The sequence below is a fragment of the Callithrix jacchus genome, chromosome 17, assembly GCF_049354715.1.
Source record: "Callithrix jacchus isolate 240 chromosome 17, calJac240_pri, whole genome shotgun sequence".
In the NCBI taxonomy this organism is placed as follows: Eukaryota; Metazoa; Chordata; class Mammalia; order Primates; family Cebidae; genus Callithrix; species Callithrix jacchus.
In genome coordinates, this window is record NC_133518.1 from 61,910,282 (window position 1) to 61,932,744 (window position 22,463).

The 22,463-nt window shown below is 38.2% G+C and overlaps 1 protein-coding gene across 1 annotated transcript in view; it reads left to right on the forward strand.

Moving 5' to 3' along the window:
* Window positions 1–20,828, forward strand: part of UBE2E2 (ubiquitin conjugating enzyme E2 E2) — a 389,452-nt gene extending 368,624 nt beyond the window's left edge. Inside the window, exon 6 of the mRNA XM_035277851.3 lies at window positions 19,983–20,828. Coding sequence (XP_035133742.1) covers window positions 19,983–20,080 — 98 coding nt within the window. The 3' untranslated portion in view covers window positions 20,081–20,828. The remainder of the gene's footprint in view (window positions 1–19,982) is intronic.
* Window positions 20,829–22,463: the final 1,635 nt, after the last annotated feature.

The following is a 22,463-nucleotide window of genomic DNA, read 5'->3' on the forward strand; positions in this document are numbered from 1 at the left end:
CACAGCCTTGCCATTCATGCCTTCTGGGTAGCAGGTGTCAAAATGCTTCTTCACATTGGGTAACTGGGAGAGTTCACTGCCCAGTTCTCTGATGTTGAGGACTTAGCCTAGACTCAACCTCCTTGCCCAGCCCAGCCCAGCCCCTTTCCCAGTGGTATGTATACTGGTAAATGTTTAACAAAAGCTGGGCGGGGATGGTATGTGCATATGTACATACCTAAATTTATTGTACATTTTACTGATGTAATGAATGCGTAGTATATAATTTACAAATAATAATATACAGTACTCTTAAATGTAAATTTCATTTAGCCAGCTGATTCTTCCAGAAAGTCATTGATTTTTGCCAAACTCTTTTATCTGTGTTCATCCTATGATTGCACCTGACAAATGAGAATATTTCTAACATTACTGTTGGATGATATTTTCATTTAAGAAATAAGACAAAGTGAAACAAAGCTGTCAGAGCTTGTTCTTAGTAATGTCATGAGCAGCTTCTTTGCTAAATCAAATGATAGTTTTCAGATACTGGAAGGATGTGTCCTCTACTTTTTATGCTGTTCACAGTGTAAGGACTCCAGAGATGACAGACTTTTAAATTTAATCTGCATTATTAGCATTTTCTTTATCCTTAAGTCTATACAATCAACAAAACAATAAATGAAGTCCTGATTTTGTAGCATTTTTGCATTTCAGGCTACCAGCGTGACCCTTAATAAATGCATAATTGGGACAAGATGCATGCTAGCACACTTTTTCCCACCATGTAGATAGACAGTAAAAGAAGTAAAAGCATAAACAATAATAGTAAAATGATTAAGAAGTGATGGGTTTTTAAGTATTTTATACATTTGTTTTTAATATTATAAATTTAATTATAAGTTTGTATAATTTTTTTAATAATGGCTGCATTTAACTTCTAAAAAATTAAAAATTGGCTGGTATACAGAGCACCACTGCCCCTCACACACAACATTCTTCTAAGAATCTCTTTGCTCTCGGGGTCCCCTCACCAGTTTCGCTCTGCTGGCCAGGCTGGAGTGCATTAGCACGATCTTGGCTCACTGCAACCTCCGTCCCTCCAGGCTCAAGAAATTCTCCTGTTTCATTCTCCCGAGTATCTGGAATTACAGGTGTGGGCCACTACACCAGCTAATTTTTGTATTTTTAGTAGAAATGGGGTTTCACCATATTAGTCAGGTTGGTCTCGAACTCCTGACCTCATGATCCACCACCACCTCGGCCTCTCAAAGTACTGGGATTATAGGCGTGAGCCACTGTGCCTGGCCTGTTCTCCCCTCTTGATAGGACACTGACAAGATAACAAGGATCATGCAGAACCCTTTTTCCTGCTTCCTCTCTCTACTCAGCTAGTGCAGGAGCAGATCAGCAGGTCAGTTGCCAAAGCAGCTCATATCTTATTTAAATTTTCAGACAGAGGTAATATCCAAGAGTCTTTTTGAAGACACTCTCAATCTTTACCAATGAATTTCTTGGTACCCTCCTCTAGTGGCTTTACGAAAGGAAAGCCATCTTCTTTCTGGAGGGGAGGGTACGGAAAACACCTCCACTGCCACACACACTACCCTCCCAAGGTGGTAGCTCAGTATTCCCACAAACCTTTCTTTCCTTTTTCATGTTTTATGATGGACTCCTGGAGCTGGCAGAGCCAGCTTATCTTATTAAGTCCTGAGGGAGATATTAATGTCTCCTTAGAATTTGGGATAGTTAATACTTCTTTTAGCATCCCTGGTTATTAATTCTGAAGCAGTAGCACATGTTGCTCAACTTATGCAGTTTTATTTAGCATTCCCAATTTTAGATCTAGTTTGATAATGTCCATCATTTTATTTAGATCATGGAAGTGATTGTTTTTCTCCCTTAATCACTACAAGTCACACACTGTTGATGTCTTTCTGGTTTGGGTTAGGGAGGCCTATAATTAGTAGCCAGGTTTTTCCACATTCCAAACTACAAAAACCCAACTTTGTCCTATTCACTTTATTTTAGACCTATAGGAATTCCGTATTTATAAATCTTGATAATGTTATATATGTATGTATAATTTTTATTTTTATTGTAGATTCAGAGGATGCACATGCAGGTTTGTTACAAAGGTATATTGCATGATGCTGAAGTTTGGAGTTCTGTTGATCGTGTCACCCAGGTAGTGAACATAATACCCAGTAGGAAGTTTCTCAGCCCTTGCCCCCTTCCCCGAATTTCACTCTCCTTTTGAAGTCCTTAGTGCCTTTTGTTCCCATTTTACATCTGTGTGTGCCTAGGTTTAACTCCCACTTATAAGTGAGAAGATACAGTATTTGGTTTTCTGTTTCTATGTTAATTCACTTAGGATAATGGCCTCTAGCTGCATCCATGTTGCTGCAAAGGATATGGAATAGTATGTAGCCATATATTCCATAGTGTATATATAGCAAACACCTTTATCCATTCCACTGTTGATGGGCACCTAAGTTGATTTCATCCCTCTGCTTTTGTGAATAGTGCTGCAGTGAACATAGGAGTGCAGGTGTCTTTTTGATAGAACAGTCTATTTTCCTTTGGATATTTACCCAGTAATGAGATTGCTGGGTCAAATGGTAGTTTTTTGTTTTGTTTTGATAACATTATTTAGATAGACATGAGAGTCCTATATCCCTGGGGTGAAATTCTTTAATTGCTCCAAGTATTAATCTCATCAAGATTAGGGTTCTCCAAAAAAAAAAAAATTACAGAAGAAAGGAATGAGGTAGGATGAGGACTTAATTTGCTAGATATGAAACCCTGCTGTAAAGCTATAGTGATAAAATCAGGAGTGAGTAAAGCAAAAGACAAATTAATCTATTGAAAGAATAACAAGTACAGAATCAGGTCCAGGTACACATAGGAAGCTTGTGGACGATAAAGCTAATATTTCACATAAAAGTTAATATAAATATAGGAGAAAGTACATAAGGGAGGATATTTCTAAAATACTGGAATGAATATAGAGGGCCTTAATAAACATACATCAAGCCAGAAAATATTAAGGAAAGATTGACTGCTTTGACTGCTAAATTTTTTTTAAATTTACATTTGGCCAGAGACATCATAAACTAGGTTAAAGGACAAATGAGGCCGGGCGCAGTGGCTCACGCCTGTAATCCCAGCACTTTGGGAGGCCGAGGCGGGTGGATCACGAGGTCAAGAGATCGAGACCATCCTGGTCAACATGGTGAAACCCCGTCTCTACTAAAAATACAAAAAATTAGCTGGGCATGGTGGTACGTGCCTGTAATCCCAGCTACTCAGGAGGCTGAGGCAGGAGAATTGCCTGAACCCAGGAGGCGGAGGTTGCGGTGAGCCAAGATCGCGCCATTGCACTCCAGCCTGGGTAACAAGAGTGAAACTCCGTCTCAAAAAAAAAAGGACAAATGATATACTGAGAGAAAATACTTTTTTCACACATAACGGATGATCTGTGTTATCCTTAGAAGTGCACTAAATTTATTTTGGCTGAGTACTAAACAGCCAGTATGAAAATCATTGAACAGCCTAAGGCAAAGCTGAATGTTCCCATCATAAAATGACTTTCTGAGATATATGAAAAAATATGAAATTTTATTTTCAAGAACTTAATATTATATTGAAGTATCAGTTGTTTCTAAGGTTTGTCATTATGATGTACCAGTATCATTTCTCAGTACTGCCAGCTGCTAGGTGGTTCCTCCATGTTTGGAATACCTAAATAGATGCTGTTGTCACCTGATTAAAGCATGGATTTTGTGGGTTATGTATGCCAATAAGAGTTGCTATTCATGGTGATTTTGCTATTAGGTTAATAAGCTTTTCTTTTTCTTGAATAGTAACAAAATGTCAAGTCTTTTCAATTCCTACACTTAATAACTTATCAGATGATATCACACTATCATTGAAGCAATTTCACAAACTAAAGCTGTGTGCAATGCTAAAACAAAATGCTTTGACTGCATAAAGAAAATGTGGTACATATATACAATGGAGTACTATTCAACCATAAAAAGGAATGGCATCCTATGATTTGCAAAAACATGGATGGAACTGGAGGTCATTATGTTAAGCAAAATAAGCCAGACAGAGAAAGACAATCTTCACATCTTCTCACTTACTTGTAAGAGCTAAAAGTTAAAACCATTGAACTCATGAAGACAGAGAGTAGAAGAATGGTTACCAGAGGCTGGGAAGGGTCACTGGTGACAGGGGGGAGGGAAGTGAGCACAGCTAATGGCTACAGTTAGAAAGAATGAATAAGACCTAACATTTGCTAACACAACAGGGTGACTATAGTCAAATATAATTTAATTGTACATTTTCAAGTAACTAAAACAGTGTAACTGGATTGTCTGCAAAACAGAGGATACATGTTTGAGGGGATGATTACCCCATTTGTCGTTATGTGATTTTCATGTGTTGCATGACCATACCTGTATCAGAGTATCTCCTGTACCCCATCAATATATACACCTACTATGTATCCACACAAATTTAAAATCACACATTTTTTAAAGAAAGCACTTTGTAAGCTGGACTCAGTGACACACACCTATAGCCCCAGCTAATTAGAAGCCTGAGGCTAAAAGGATTGCTTGAGCCCAGAGTTTGAAGCTGTAGAACACTGTAATCATGCCTGTGAACAGGCACTGCACTCCATCCTTGACTCCATATGACGAGACCTCGTCCCTAGAGAAAGAAAGCACTTTCTCAGTATTTAAGAAGCAGACCTAAGACTTCTACCATGACATTTTTATTTCTAATACTTTTGCATTCGTTTGCTGCTTCACACAGTCACCGGATGTGCTACACTTTACGACAGCAGCTGTTGCCTGTTACCAAGTCATCCTCTTTTGGTACAGGTTGAATGTGCCTATCTGGAAATTGAAATGCTATGAAATCTGAAACTTTTTGAGCATCTACACGAGTCTCAGAGAAAATGCTCACTGGAGCATTTCAGATTTTGGATTTTCAGATTGAGGTACTCAGCCTGTATTAGGACCTACAGTGGATAATATTAAAACCATGTTTGTGCCAGCAGCCTTTTAACATGTGATGGCTACTCTTCTCTCTCATTTTGAACATTTGTATGAATGCATGTGTAGACGATGCCAGATCTTTCCTTCATATATTATATAGTTTGTCTTTGGCTAAAAGAGATTTTTAGTCCCAAGTTATATTCAAAATGCTTACCAATATTTAAAAATCATTATTCAGATATTAACAGTAAGTCCAAGTGACGATGTTATGCTTACTATATATGATAGTAACCTATATGACCTTTGATCTCCACAATTTCAGTAAACCTGGAAATATCACTGAATGAGGCATTTGGCTATTCAGTCTTCCAACAGCTAAGTCGGATTTCGACTAAGTAGTGAAGCCAAAGCTTAATTATAATGTGTTTTCAATATTTATAATATATAAAGTGTTCCTTCATATTAGAAAAAAAGTGGATAAGGGCATGAACAAACTACTCACGGAAGAAATAAAAATGGTGAACAAACATAAAAAAAATGTTAAACCTTAGTAGGTTTGTAGACATCAAGTTAAATGCAGGTACAGCAATGACAGATTATTTTTCTGTTAGTTTGGCAACCAAAAAAAAGTAGAAACTGATAATGAGTTGGTGAGAATGTCCAGAAAGAGTAAATTGTACATACTTTTACTGAAGGGCAGCTTGGCAGCATTTACCAAACATTTGAAATGTATATACTAGTTCAGCACTGTCCCTTAGAGGAATCTACCCTCCAGAAGTACTCAAACATGTTACAAGATTTATAGAAAACTATAATACAATCCTAACAGCAAAAAATAAAATCTAAATGTGATCATAAGGGGAATGGAAAAGTTAATGCTGACTCACTGTGCAAAGGAATACCTTATAGTTACTGAAACTAATGTGCTAGGTCAATATGTACTATCTCAGAAACATAACCACAGTATATTGTTACAGACGAAACTGCGAGTTCCAGAATGTCGATGTGATTTCTATTTAAATAAATAAAATATGGAAGGATGAGAGTCAAACCATTAACTTCCTCAAGGTGGAAGGGGGCATTAGGTTGAAGAGAAGGTAGTATTTTTTTACTTCATACATACTTCTTTATTATTTGAATTTATTATAATGCACATCTGTTGTGTTTAATTTTATAAAATATTTAAATAAAACTAGGCTAGACCAAATCATGGAATAAAAGTATTATGAAAGAAACAAAAATTAATTATTTCTCTCTTTGTAAGTTCAACCCACAGAAAGCCTCCAGTAACTTGGGGAGCTAAAAGAATAATGTTAATCAAAGATATAACAGAACAGTTGGAGGACAGTGGATCATAGCCTTGAAGAATCCAACAAATGGCAAAGTGACGACTTCAAATTCCAATAACAAAATAATTGTGTTTAAAAAAAAAACACAGGATTAAAGTGAAAGAATGCTGTCAACATCACCGCCATGTCTCTATCTCTGACTTGCCAATAACCCTTGAGTAAAGAGAGAACAAACATCTATGATGAAATCTACTTATGCTAGTACTTCAAAGGAACACCTGCCTTATGGCATGACTGTGCTATTTATGGCTGTTGTGTGTATATACCTTATTTATACTCTTCTAATCATCCATTCATGCAGTAAACATACAGGGTAAGGTTAAGAGGCATACAGAGGTGACAGTCCTTCGAGGAGAGAAATTTGTTTAGCACTGGTTCTCTAGTACCTGGAACTTAGTAGTGGCTTAGTAAATATTTGTTGAATGAATGCATGTGCTTTCGTCCAGTGAGAAAACAGGTAAGTAAACAGACAACTAAAAGGTAATACAGATACACCTCATTTGACTGTGCTTTTGTGTTTCACATATACTGGTTTTTTGTTGTTGTTGTTTTTGTTTTTGTTTTTGTTTTTTACAAATTGAGGGTTCCTAGCAAACCTGTGTCTGTCAGCCCCATTTTTCCAACAGCGTGTGCTCTTTTGTGTCTCTGTGTCACATTTTGGTAATTCTCACAAACCTTATTATTATATCTTTTAGGGTGTTCTGTGATCAGTGATCTTTGATGTTATAATTGTAAATGATTTGTTATGGCCTATAAGTGTTCAAGTGAAAGGAAAAGTCACATGTCTCTCACTTTAAATTGAAAGCTACAGATGATTAAGCTTATTCAGGAAAGCATGTTAAAAGCCAAAATAGGCCAAAAGTTAGGCCTCTTATGTCAAACATAGCCAGTTGTGAATGCAAAGGAAAAGTTATTAAAGGAAATACAAATACTACTTTGTTGAACACAGGAATGATTTAAAAAAAAAAAAAAAAAGACAACACAGCCTTACTGCTGGTAAGGATTTAGTGGTCTGGATAGACAATCAAACCAGCTACAACACTCTCTTAAGCCAAAGCCTAATCCAATGTCAAGCCCTAACTCTGCAGTCCTATGAAGGCTGAGAGGTGAGGAAGCTGCAGAAGAAAAGTTGGAAGCTAGCAGAGGTAGGCTCATAGGTTTAAAAAAATAAGCCATCTTCCTAACATAAAATTGCAAGGTTGGGTAGTGACCAAGGAACAAGGCGGGTGCAAGATGTAGCAGCAAATGCTGATATAAAAGCTATAGCAACTTGTCCAGAAGATCTAGCTAAGATCATTAATGAAGGTGGCTACGTTAAACACATTTTCAATGTAGATGAAACTCCCTTCTGGTGAAAGAAGATACCAATCTAGGACTTTCATAGCCAGAGAGAAATGAATATCTGGCTTCACAGCTTCAAAGGACAGGCTGGCTCTCTTTGTGGGGGACTAATGCAGCTGGTAACTTCAAGTTGAAGCCAATACCCATCTACCATTTCAAAAATCCTAGGACTCTTAAAAACTATGCTGTGTCTGGCCAGGCGCAGTGGCTCATGCCTGTAATCCCAGTACTTTGGGAGGCCAAGGCACGCAGATCACTTGAGGTCCGGAGTTCAAGACCAGCCTGGCCAACATGGTGAAACCTTGTCTCTACTAAAAATACCAAAAATTAGCTGGGCATAATGGCAGGTGCCTGTAATCCCAGCTACTCAGGAGGCTCAGACAGGAGAATCGTTTGAACCTGGGAGGCGGAGGTTGTGGTGAGCTGAGATTGCACCATTGCACTCCAGCCTGGGCAACAAGAGCAAAACTCCATCTCAGGAAAAAAAAAAAAAAAACTATGCTGTGTCTACTTTGTCTACTCTGCCTGTGCTTTGTGAGTAGAAGAAGAAAGCCTGGATGACAGCACATCTTTTTATAGTATGATGTACTGAATATTTTAAACCCACTGTTGAGACCTACCTCTCAGGAAAAAAATATTCTTTTTAAAATACTAGTACTCAAAGATCTAATATCCAGAGTCTATAAGGAACTTAAACATATTTACAAGAAAAAAAAATAACCCCATTAAAAAGTGAGCAGAGGACATGAACAGACACTTCTCAAAAGAAAACATACATGTGGCCAATAAAAATATGAAAAAAAAACTCAACATCACTCATTAGAGAAGTACAAATCAAAACCACAATGAGATATCATCTAATGCCAGTGAGAAAGGCTATTATTAACAAGTCAAAAAACAACAGATGCTGGCAAGGTTCCATAGAAAAAGGAATGCTTTTACACACATGTGTTCATTGCAGCACTATTCACAATAGCAAAGACATAGAATCAACCTAAATGCGCATCGATTATAGACTGGATAAAGAAAATGTGGTACATATACACCATGGAATACTATGCAGCCATAAAAAGGAACAAGATCATGTCCTTTGCAAGGACATTTATGGAGCTGGAAGCCATTATCCTCAGCAAACTAACACAGAAACAAAAAACCAAAACACCACATGTTCTCATTTATAAGTGGGAGCTTAATGAGGAGAACACATGGAAACATGGTGGGGAACAGCACACTGGGGTCTGTCAGAGGGGACAGGGAGGGGAGGGAGAACATCAGGAAGAATAGCTAATGGATGCTGGTATTAATACCTAGGTGATGGGATGATCTGTGCAGCAAACCACCATGACACACATGTACCTGTGTAACAAACATGCACATCCTGCACATGTACCCCTGAACTTTAAAGAAAAAAAATTTTTTTTATACTACTACTGATTGATAATGCACCTGGTCACCCAAGAGCTCTGATAGAGATCTATAAATAGTTGAATGTTGTTTTCATCCCTAGTAACACAGCATCCATTCTGAAGCTCATGGATCAAGGATTAAGACCTTTTCAAGTCTTATTATTTAAGAAAACTAAAAGTCTGGGTGTGATGACTCATACCTGTAATCCCAGTGCTTTGGGAGGCTAGGTGGGAGGATCACTTAAGGCCAGGATATTGAGGCCAGCCTGGGCAATATAGCAAGACCCTGTCTCAACAACAACAACAACAACAAAAATTTAAAAGTTAGCCAGGCATGATGGTTTGCATCTACACTCTAACTACTTCAGAGACTGATACAGGATCACTTGAGCCCAGGAGCTTGAAGTTAGAATGAACTACAATCATGCCACTGCACTCTAGCCTGAGCAACAGAGCAGACCTTGGCTCTTTTTTAAAAAAGAAAAAGAAAAAACAAGAAGAAAGAAAGAAAAGAATACTATTTCATAAGGCTATAGTTTCCATAGATGGTGATTCTCTGGTGGATCCGGCCAAGGTAAAGGAAACCTTGTAAAGGATTCACCATTCTAGATGCCATTAAGAGCATTTATGATTCATGGGAGGAGGTTAAAATGTCCACAGTAACCAAAGTTTTTAACAAGTTGATACCAATTGTTGTGGATGATTTTAGGGTTCACAGATTTTACTGGAGGAAATAACTGCAGATGTAATCGAAATGGCAGGAGAACTAGAATTAGAGTCGAACCTGTAAATGTGACTGAACTGCTGTAACCTCGTGATCAGACTTGAACAGATGAAGAGTTGCTTATTATGGATGAACAAAGAAAGTGGTTTCTTAAGATGAAATCTACTGGTGAAGATTCTTTGAACATTGAAATGACAACAAAGGCTTTAGAATATTACATGTAAATTTAGCTAATAAAGCAGTGGTGGGATTTAAGAGGATTGATTCCAATTTTGACAGAAGCTCAAAATCAAACAGCAATGTCACATGCACAGAGAAATCTTTCTTAAAAGGGAGAGTCAATCATTATGGCAAACTTTATTGTTGTCTTATTGTAAGAAATTGCCACAGCCACCCCAGCTTTGAGTAACCTGATCAGTCAGCAGCCATCCATATTGAGGCAAGACCCTCCATCAGTGAAAGCTTATGATTTGCTGAAGGTTCAGATGATTTTTAGTATTTTTAAGCAATATTTTTAAGATATGTACTTTTATTTCTTTTTTTTTTTTTTAATGGTACTTTGGTTCTGGGGTACATGTGCAGGTCATGCAGGGTTTTTGCATAGGTACGTACATAACAAGGTGGTTTGCTCATTTGAATGGGGAATGGTTTGCCTCCATTCCCCCTTCATCTCTATCTGGCATTTCTCCCCATGTTATCCTTCCCTACCCTCCCTGCCCGGTGCTATCCCTCCTCTAGCCCCTCCCCCAACTGATCCCAGTGTGTGATGTTCCTCTCCCTTAGTCCACATGTTCTCATTGTTCAACACCTGCCTATGAGTGAGAACATACAGTGTTTGGTTTTATGTTCTTGTGTCAGTTTGCTGAGCATGATAGTTTCCAGATTCATCCATGTCCCTACAAAGGACATGAACTCATCCTTTTGTATGGCCGTGTAGTATTCCATGGTGTGTATTTGTCACATTTTCTTTGTCCAGTCTATCATTCATGGGCATTTGGGTTGGTTTCAGGTCTTTGCTGTTGTACAGTGTTGCAATAAACATACGTGTGCATGTGTCTTTATAATAGAATGATTTATAATCCTTTGGGTATATACCCAGTAATGAGATTGCTGGGTCAAATAGAATTTCTGTTTCTAGATCCTTGAGGAATCGCCACACTGTCTTCCACAATCATTGAACTAATTTACACTCCCACTAACAGTGTAAAAGTGTTCCTATTTCTCCACATCCTCTCCAGCATCTGTTGTCTCCAGATTTTTTAATGATCGCCGTTCTAACTGGCTTGAGATGGTACCTCAATGTGGTTTTAATTGGCATTTCTCTAATAACCAGTGATGAGCTGTTTTTCATGTTTCTTGGCCTTATATGTGTCTTCTTTTGAGAAGTGTCTGTTCATATCCTTTGCCCACTTTTGAATGAGTTTGTTTTTTTCTTGTAAATGTGTTTTAGTTTTTTGTAGATTCTGGACATTAGCCCTTTGTCAGATATGTATTTTTTTAAGGCGTGATGCTATTGCACACATAATAGGCTACAGTATAGTGTAAACATGCACTGGGTAACCAAAACAATATGTGTGACTTACTTTATGGTGACATCACTTTATCGTGGCAGTCTGTAACTGGACCTGTAATATTTCTGAGGTATGCCTGTATTTGTAGTACAATGATAGGGATATGAACAGGTAAATCAGAGATAGGACACATAAGACTGCTAAGAAGCCCCTGGAAGACATCCTCAAGGAGGCTATGCTTGAACTAAATGTTGAGAAATGAGTAGAAGCCTGCCAGGTAAGAAAGTAGAAAAGGTTATCCCAGGTAGAGGAATCAACATAAACAAAGGTACCTAGTGATGAAAAAGCAGTGCTAATTTTTTTATTGCATATTTTGGTAACTTATTTCAGGTAATCAGATGTCCAAATTTTAAAAATATTTTAGTTTAAGTTTTAAAAATTCTTACAGTAATGTCATGTAACTTCCTGTCTAATGTCAGATCTGATCATGCTAAACACATTTTGCAAGGGTGCCATATGACAAAGGGCTTTTATTTCAGGTAAATGGTGAAATTGTTGGTCCTTTTATTATTTTTTAAATTTTTTATTCATGTATTTTTGAGATAGGGTCTTACTCTGACACCCAGGCTGGAGTGCAGTGGCATAACCATAGCTCCCCCCCAATCTTGAACTCCTGGGCTCAAGGGATCCTCCAGAGTAGCTGGGACTATAGGCATGTACCACCACACCCAGCTAATTTTTAAAACTTTATGTGGAGGCAAGGTCTTGCCATATTGACCAGGTTAGTCTCAAACCCCTGCCCCCTATGAGCAGGGCTTATTTAAAAAGCTTTAAGTCATTTATTATGGTTAAAGCATGAGGTGAGGAGGTTAGAATGATAGTCTATTTCACAGAAGACCTTGGGAGCCATGCTGACTTTGGATTTTATCTGAAGAGAATATCTTTAAGAAGACAATTAGATTTATATTCTTAAAAGATACACACAAATACTTATTTGTCTTCAATTTGTATATGCTTTTCAAGGATTAATTTATTTAATTCTCATAACAAACTATGGAGTAGATACTCCATACATTCCCACCAGCAGTGTATAAGCATTCCCTCCTTTTCATAACCTTTCCAGCATCTCATATTTTTTGACATTTTAATAATGGTCATTCTGACTGGTATCATGATGATATATTTCATTTTGATTTTGATTTGCAGTTATTTAATGATCAGTGATCATATTTTCATATGCTTGTTGGCAGCATGTATGTCTTCTTTTGAGAAATGTCTGTTTGTGTCCCTTGCCCACCTTTTAATGGGGTTGGTTTTTTGCTTGTAAATTTGTTTAAGTTCCATATAGACTCTGGATATTAGAACTTTGTCAGATGCATAGTTTGCAGATATTTTCTCCTATCCTGTAGAGTTTCTGTTTATTCTGTTGATGGTGTGTGTGTGTGTGTGTGTGTGTGTGTGTTGCTTGTTTGGTTGATTTTTTGCTGTGCAGACTCTCTTTCATTTAATTAGGTCCCATTTGCTAATTTTTGGTTTTGTCACAGTTGCTTTTGGAGTCTTCATCATGGAATTTTTGCCAGGGTCTGTGTCCAGAAAGGTATTTTCCAAGTTGTCCTCCGGGGTGTTTATAGTTTTAGGTTTTACATTTGAGTCTTTAATCCATCTTGGTTGATTTTTGTATGTGGTATAAGGAAGGGGCCCAATTTCAATCTTCTGTATATTATTAGCCCAGCACCATTTATTGAATAGGGAGTCCTTTCCCCATTGCTTATTTTTGTCCACTTTGTCAAAGATCAGATGGTCATAAATCTGTGGCATTATTTCTGGGCTCTTTAATTTGTTCCACTGCTCTATGTGTCTGTTTTTGTACCAGTATCATGCTGTTTTGGTTACTATAGCTTTGTAGTATGCCTTGAAGTCAGGTCATGTGACACTTCTAGCTTCGTTCTTTTTGCTTAGTATTGATTTGGATACTCAGGCTGTTTTTGGTTCCAAATGAATCTTAAAATAGTTTTTTCTAATTCTGTAAAGAATGTCATTGATAGTTTGACAGAAATAGCATTGAATCTGTAAGTTGCTTTGGGCAGTATGGCCATTTTAACAATCTTCTTTCTATTCCTGAGCATGGAATGTTTTTTCATTTGTTTTTGCCACCTCTGATTTCTTTGAGCAATGATTTGTAATTCTCATTGTAAAGATCTTTACCTGCCTGGTTAGCTATAGTTTATCCTTTTTGTGGCTATTGTGAATGAGATTTTATTCTTGTTTTGCCTCTCAGCCTGTTTGGTGTTGGTGTATAGAAATGCTACTGATTTTCAAGCACTGATTTTGTATCCTGAGACTTTGCTGAAGTTGTTTATCAAATCAAGGAGCTTTTGGGCAGGGACAGTGGGGTTTTCTAGGGTATAGAATCATATCATCTACAAACAGGGATAGTTTGACTTCTTTTCTTCCTACTTGAATGCCTTTTCTTTCTCTGGCCTCATTGCTCTGGCTAGGAATTCCAGTGTAATATTGAATAAGAGTAGTGAGAGAGAGCATCCTTGTTTTGTTCAGGATTTCAAAGGAGTATGCTTCTAGCTCTTGCTCATTTAGTATGATGTTGGCTGTGGGGTTTTCATAGAGGGCTCTTGTTATGTTGAAGTGTGTTCCTTCAGTACCTAGTTTGTTGAGGGTGTTTGACAAAATGATATGTTGAATTTTAAAAGCGTTTTCTGCATCTGTTGAGATGATCATGTGGTTTCTTGCATTCTGTTTATGTGATGACTCACATTTGTTGATTTGCATATGTTGAGCCAACCTTGCATCCCAGGGATAAAATCTACTTGATGATAGTGGATTAGCTTTTTTGTATGCTACTGGATTCTGTTTGCTAGTATTTTGTTGAGGATTTTTGCATCTACATTCATCAATCCCTTTTAGTCTTGATCTTTGTCTCTGTTCTTCCTTTTCTAGACAGGACTATAAACCCTTTGGCTTCCAAGGTACCCAATGTAGCTCCACTCATTAAAGAGGCAAGGTAGGAGTTGTCGGAGCCTTTTTCTTTTAGAATAAAAGGTGCACATACCACAAATCTCAGAAAATGGGAAGAGGTAGACTATGCATAACAATCTTTTTTTCTCTCTTTTTTTTTTTTTTTTTTTTTGTAAAGACAGGGTCTCACTCTGTCACCCTGGCTAGAGTGCAGTGACACAATCATGACTTACTGTAATCATGACTTCCTGGGCTCCAGTGAACCTCCTATCTCAGCCTCCCAAGTAGCTAGGACCATAGGTACATGCCACTACACTCAGCAATTTTTTTATTTGTTTATTTTTATTTTTATTTTTGTAGAGATGGGTTCTCACTGTGTTGCCCAGTCTTGGCCTCAAAATCCTTAGCTCAAGCTGTCCTTCTGCCTCAGCCTCCTAAAGCTCTGAGCCTACAGGTATGAGCCAATGCACCCAGTCAGTATTCACTCACTCGCAAATAGTGATGGTTAGTTCACAAGTATGTACTCTTTGTTTCTGAATTGTATAGGGAGACAGAGGTGAGATGAGTAAGGGAGAAAGTAGAGATGAGTAAGAAAAAGGCATGTTCCCCTTCATTAGTAATCTTGCAGTCTTACACTTTCATTCAGGTTAGTATTTTATGGCTGATACTTTGTCAACAAAAATGCCATGATGCTAAGAGCAGTAGCTCATCCTATAATCATACCACTTTCAGAGGCCAAGATGGGAGGACACTTGCAGCCAGGAGTTTAAGACCAGCCTAGGCAACATAGGGAGACCTCATCTCTACAAAAAAAAAAATTAACTGGACATGGTGATGTGTGCCTATAGTCTCAGCTACTCAAGAGGTTGAGGCAGAAAGGTTGCTTGAGCCCAGGGGTCAAGTCTGAAGTGAGCCATTATCCTACCATTGCATTCCAACCAGGGCAACAGAGGGAGACCTTATCTCAAAAAAAAAAAAAAGAGAGATGATTTTTATTAAACAGATGAGGAAATGTGGTTTAGAGGAAAGCTTTGTATACCCAAATTCCGTCTCTATGATTTTCTATTAATCACACTGTAGGTCCTGTACCTCTGCCTCAGGGAACCTCTAATACATGCCATACTGGTATTTGGGAGAATTAAGTACTTAAAGTCGTCTAACCCTGCTCTGTATAAGTCTGAACATGCTCCTCTTTTCAAAAGTGTAAATAATTATTGAACAAAAACAGAAAATGTAGGAGAGTTTTATTTCAGTGTACTTATCTACTGATTAATTTTGTGGCTTTTCTTTAGTAAAGATGAGGAAAACTGACAGATGATAATCCCAAATATTAATAAAGATTTGGGAAAATAGTAATCTAGAAACCCAAAATGATGAGAAATCTTTTCTTCTTGTTAGAGAAATAAGGTACAGCAATTTATGTTTGGAGACTGGCTTGGATGACAGAGTGAAACCCTGTCTCAAAAAAAAAAAAACTATTGGTTGATAACTTGGTTGTTATAAGTAGAATTTTTGATGCCGCAAAAGAAGTAGCACTTGAATATAAATTTCCTCAGCAAGGCAATTTACTTCTATAGAAGGGTGCAGCTCACACACAGAACCTGGACAAGGGAGGGAAAGGGGTACTTATGCCTGAAGGAGGTTGCCCCTACTGCTGTATCATTCCCCTGTTGGCTAGAGTTAGACCTCACAGTCTAGTCTAATTCCAATTGGCTATTTTAAAGGGAGCAGGGGTATAAGCCAGAGTGGCGGGACAGGTAGTTTGGCGGGAAGGACAGTTACAGGCAGGTCAGAGCAGGTAGGCAGAGGTCAAAGCAGGAGACCAGAGCAGGTGACTGGAACAGGTGACTGGGATGAGTCAGGACAGGACAGGGGACTGGGGGAACAGATGTGAACTATTGATTAGAACTGGTGGAAAAGGTTGTTTACTGAAACTACAAGGAGGTTAAACTTTAAAATAGAGAACTAAAGAATAAGAGAGCTGAACATACTGACATACTGATTCTTTGAAGAGAAACTTGGGGTTCACTATATCTAACATGGTTTTTATTTTTTTATTACCTTTTAGTTTTGCTAGATTTGTTACTTTTATTTACCATTTATTAGGTTTAACATTCTGCTAAGAAACAGTATTTTCAGACTTTGACATTGAAAAGTCCTCCCTTAATTAAGCATATACAATTTACCATTTTCAGCAGAGATCCATTTTCACAACTAGTTCTTCAGGATTATTCCACTGAACTGAATCTTTATGTGCAGCATATGAAAAAGTGGTTTGTAGTCTTTTTCTCCTTTCATGAAATACTAGTTTAAACACTAGCTACTGGGAGTAATATTCAGAAAATCATAGGGACATGTAAATTGATATGAAAAGATAGTTACTATGTTTAATAGAATATTAACTCTGTCACCCAGGCTGGAGTGTGATGGCATGATCACAGCTCACTGCATCTTAAACTTCTGGGCTCAAGCAAGCCTCCCAGGTAGGCTGGACTACAGGGGCACACCACCACACCTGGCTAATTTTTGTTATTTTTTTGTGGAGGTGGGTGTCTCACTGTGTTGCCCGGGCTGGTCTTAAACTCATAGCCTTAAGCTGTCCTCCACCCTCAGACTCCCAAAGTGTTGGAATTATAGATGTGGGCCATCACACCCAACCAATAACATGATTTTTTTAACTCCTTCATTTTATATTTTTACTTTATCCCTTCATTTTATACTGTAAACAAATTTAAGATTTGTATCACTTCCAAAGATACATGCATGGTAATGGTCCTCACGGCGTTTTTAAAGCAAAAGTTGGAGAATACCCAAACATCTAAAAACAGGAAATTCGTTCTTAATTCAGGTATTAGAAATGATGAAGTAGGTCGACAATTATTTATGTAAAAAGTTATTTACCATATTGATATAAAAATTATATAGTTATTTTTTAAAAGATTATGAAAGCAGAATATAAGTTAATCCCTTTTGTTTTTACATGATATGTTTAGAAGTATAGGAAGAAAACATGCCAAGATGTTAACAGTAGTTTTCTTTGCGTGGATTTATACATGAGATGGTCTTTACTTTCAACTTTCTGTCTTGCATGTTGTCTGAGGTGATTTTTAATTACTGTTTTATAGTTAGTTAGCATGTATAATTTTACAGGTGGAAAAAAATATTTTTAAATCAAATTTGAAAACATAAAAGAAGCTTGAAAGCAATTAAATGTTATTTAAGCATGAAAAAAAAAGTTTACACAGTGTACACTGTTACCAACACTCCAACTTGTTTTTCATTGTTTCTCCTTTTCCCTGTACTGAAATACTATTAACACTTGATATGACAAATTTTCCCATCCCACAGCTTCTTGTTCCCTTTATTCTTCACTTGTTTCCTTCTGTCCACTTTGAGCTGAAGTGACAGACCTGTCTTATTCCCAGTGTGTACACTCTGGATGTGGGTACAGTTTGAGGTGGAACATATACATCATTGTCATTCTTTTGACATTGAGCCTTCCCCCGATCAGTGAGTTAGAATGGCTCTTTAGTGTGTTTCACTAATATAAGTTCTATTTAATTAAACACCTATCTTGAGTGATACAAACTTAAGCTATTAAGGATGCCCACGTTTCACCTTAGTCTTTGCATTCTAGAATGCCAGGAATCAGAACAAGATCATTTTTTTCAGATAGACCCTTTCTACTTTAATGTCATTACTTAGGCTCAACTGAAAGGCCACATTTCAGAAATAGTGTCCTGGCCAATTCCCAGGTATTTTGTGTCTGCATTTGGTATTACTGGTTTAAATCTTATGAATCTTGACTGGACTGGTTTAAATGGTAAAGTTTTGGTTTCAACATCTGGGAAAATGTGGGAGAAGCATCACAAAGAGTAGGCAGAAAGGCAGAAGTTCTGAACAAACCCACATGCCAAGTAATCTACTAATTGTGATATAAGTGAATGTAGGAAACTGGCTTCTCCCTAGAATAATTATTACAAGATAAGCCCAATTCCAAGAAAACTTGAGCAAGGTCTTGTTGAGCAGGCTTTCAAAGCCTTTGTTTTCATCTGCCTGAGCAGATGGATAGTGTTTCTATTACACCTTTCATATTGAGAGCATATATCTGACTATGAATATCTTACAGGGTTAGAGCCTCAGGATCTTCCCAAGTTGCAGGTGGTGTTGGACCACAGACATACTTCCAGATTCTCTACCATTTTTTTCCTACTAAACATTAGCTTTTCATGATTTTTCTCATATTCCCTTTTGGTTCCTTCTTACCTGCCTGCTTTAATACACCCAAATTTCCAATACCAAAAAATGGGGGGGGGGGGGGTGGAAATCAGGGAAAGAGTAAAATTAGAGAATTGAAGGGAAAAGAGTAGAACCTAGGATCTTTAGGAACCTAAGTTACTTTTTTTTTAATTAATTAATTTTTTTTGGCCTTTTCTTTAAAGAAGGTCTCACTCTGTCACCCAGGCTGATGTGCAGTGGCACGATTGTAGCTCGCTACAGACTCAAACTCCTGGACTCAAGCGATCCTGCTGCTTCTGCCTTCCAAAGTACTGGTATTATAAGCATGAGCCTCTGTGCCCCAATTTTGCTAATTAAATGTTGGCCCAATCAGTATTCTGGATAGAAAGCTATCTCCCAGTACCCTGTAGGTAAGAGGGTGAACTCTGGCTCCAAGCCCTTCTCCAACCCCTTGCTCCATGTTGGGCAAGTGACTGAGCCTCCTTATGCTCCAGTTTCCTCCTGTGTCAGCTCCTCAGAAATCCATGTCATTAATATGTTAGAGTTTTAGGACATGGTAAATCATGGTGAGTGTCAGCTATTAGTAACGTCTATTAGTATTTTTCTAATAATGAGCTATATAAATTGAATGTTCCCAAATTTTGAGGAAGAAGTGGACCATCTCTCCCCTCTTTTGACTACATCCAGCTCATACTTTGCCACCTCCTTAGAGAAGATAATCTGGCAAGAGAGTGCTGCCTGCCTGTGGTGCCAGCCTAGGCTAAGGAGTTGTCCAGATCTCCAAACTTCTTCCCAAGAGAGCTCATCAGGAGCCCTGGAGTCCCCCTCCCATAGCCCACCTGCATTTTTCCATGAAGTATCTACTTGAAGACAAATGGCTTACACCTGTAATCCCAGCACTTTGGGAGGCTGAGGCAGGAGGATCACTTAAGCCCAGAAGTTTGAGACTAGCCTGGACAACATAGTGAGACCCCATCTCTACAAAAAAATTTAAAAATTAGCCAGGCATTATTACACACACCTATGGTCCCAGCTTCTCAGGAGGCTAAGGCAGAAGGAGAATTGCTTGATCCCAGGAGGTCAAGGCTACACAGTCAGCTGTGATCACACCACTGCACTCTAGCCTATGACAGAGCAAGACCCTGTCTCAAAAGAAAAAATATATATAAAGGGAGCAGGGTGAGAAGTATGTGGTGGGGACAGGGAAAGAGAATAATACTTGTCAAGAAATATGATAAGAGCTATCAATAAAACAGAAAGCTGACTCTTTGGGCAGCTGGTGTGAAATGTAGTCTGTCAGCAGCAGGTCACTGGCTCAGCCGCAGCAGTGGTGGTCCAAGTTAGAAGAGCAGCTTCTCATCTCCTCCCCTCTTGCTGCTTGCCAGCTTTCTGAACACTCCTTCCCCAGTGGTGCTGGTATTTACTGACTCCCAACTCTGCTTTCCTTGCAGCTGACCCTCTGGTGGGCAGCATCGCCACACAGTACATGACCAACAGAGCAGAGCACGACCGGATGGCCAGACAGTGGACCAAGCGGTACGCCACATAGGGGCCTGCTGCCTGCTGCCCCTGCCGGACCTGTGCAAGCACATTCACCAAGTGCATCGGTAGCCCACCCCTCCAGACCTCGGTTCTTATTTTCCTATTTTTATTAAATTTGGAACCATTTTGTGATGGTATGTTGTCCATCTTCCCATCCCACTTCTTCCTGCCCCACTTCCTCTCTCCCACGCTTTATTTTTCTCTCATTTTATTCCCTTGTTGATTTCTATTAACTTGAAAGATTTGGGATTTTTTTCCCACCTCATCATAGAGGGAACTTTTGTTTTCAGTGCAAACAATGTTGGACCTGTAATAGTAAGAGCTTTCTTACAAAGCTTTGTATTACTGTGTGGTTTTGTTTTGTTTTGTTGTTGTTTATTTGATTTTGATTTTTTTTTCCTTTTATGTGATCTTTGGGAAAACACATTCAGAATTATATCTCGTTTCTACTTAAATGTAGTGCTTAGGGTTAATTTTTTGTACTGAAGTCTTTATTGGTGGGTGCATGCTACTGGGAACAAGTTTTTGTACAAGAGCTTCAATCAGAATCACTGTGCATTACTGAGACTCTGTTTATCACTAGCCTTCTGTCCCACAACGCAGAAGACTGTTGGATTGAACAAAATAATATGTATTTTGATTTACTTAAAGTGCTTGTAAATTTCTTAGGGACCTGCCACTTTTGACTGTGGATCAGTTGATGTACACTTGTATTATTAAAGCACTCAATAAATCACTGTGGCTGATAAAATGCACTTCTGGTAACCCGACATTTGCTTTGTGTCCTGGTGACCACTGTAGCCTTACGTGCAATGAGGCTTGTCTAATTCAATTACAGGTTCAAGTGTATTTTTCCTCTCAAACCTCTAATATTTCTTTGTAGTTGAGTTGCTTAGCATGTGGAATTTCTCCAGCTGTCAGTAGCCTGATGATTTTATGGTTGTTATAGTAGTTGCTATCATTTCACATATTGACTGGGCATTTTTCTGTTACAGCCTTCTTTATCAACAATTAAAATATGTAGTTCCAAAAATAGTCTTCTGGCGAAAGTGAAGTCTGAGCTACTCATTGTGTTCAGCCACTTTCGACTTTATTTCTCTCAAAATTGTTACAGCGATTGCCCTCAAACTTTGTTTTGTTCTTTTTTTTTCTCCATGATTTTAGCAAAAGAAGTAAACTCAACTGTATTGGTCATGGTCAACACATTCAATGACAAGGGTGTCTGTCTGGCTTCACCTTCAGGCTGTTTTAGTGTGCAGCTATAGGAGGCAGAGGAAACATGCGGGTGTTGCAGTTTCTAGAACACACTGACTTGCTGATTGATAATTCAGGGTTCTTTGTATAACAGAGCTTAGTGGAAACTTCTACTACTCCTCCACCAAATACAGTTAAAGACCCCACCACACACTTGGTCTCATTTAAGGAACCATTAACACTTTCACTGCTGAATAGTAGAATTTACAAATATAAATCATCCACCTCAAAATATTTTAACGTTTAAAATGCCTGATTGCAAAGATACAGTTTTTGTTGTTTTTAACTAGTTAAAAATAAATCCTAAGAAAATATATTTAAATATTGCAATGCCACTCTTAAACCAAAATACCCGAGAATATTTTAATAACGATTTTATCATTTATTTTATTTAAAAGCATTTTCAGCATGCCAGAATGCTCTATGGTCCATTGCACTACTCAACCCTCTAGCTGTAGCACAAGGAGCCACAGACAGGTGTCAATGCACTGGGCACAGCTATATGCCAGTGAAACTTGGTTTATCACAAGAGGCATGGGATTTGGCCCATGGGTTGTAGCACAAGGAGCCACAGACAGGTGTCAATGCACTGGTCACATCTATATGCCAGTGAAACTTGGTTTATCACAAGAGGCATGGGATTTGGCCCATGGGTTGTAGCACAGGGAGCCACAGACAGGTGTAAATGCACTGGGCACAGCTATATTCCAGTGAAACCTTATCACAATAGGCATGGGATTTGGCCCATGGGTTGTAGTTCGTCAGTCCTGATACAGACCACCATAGACTGGGGGATCAGGGGGAAATCAGATAACTATGCATCATTTCTTTCTTTAACATAAAATAAATTCAACGTGGCACAACACTAATTTTTGGAAAGCTGCTCAGAACATTTAATTGCCTGCAGAGTTTCTCATCACAAGGTTTTTTATTTTTATTTTAATACTTCAGATTTTAAAATTCAGCACTAAAATCATTGAACCATAGAAAATGAAATTTTATTAAACTGGTTTTTTTCTCCTGCTTTTGGCTGATTAAACCAGACCCATAATACTAATATTGACCTTAATAGGCAATCTTTAAATTAAAACTGTTTTGTTTCTGTAACAACAAGGTCTCACTATGTTGCCCAGGCT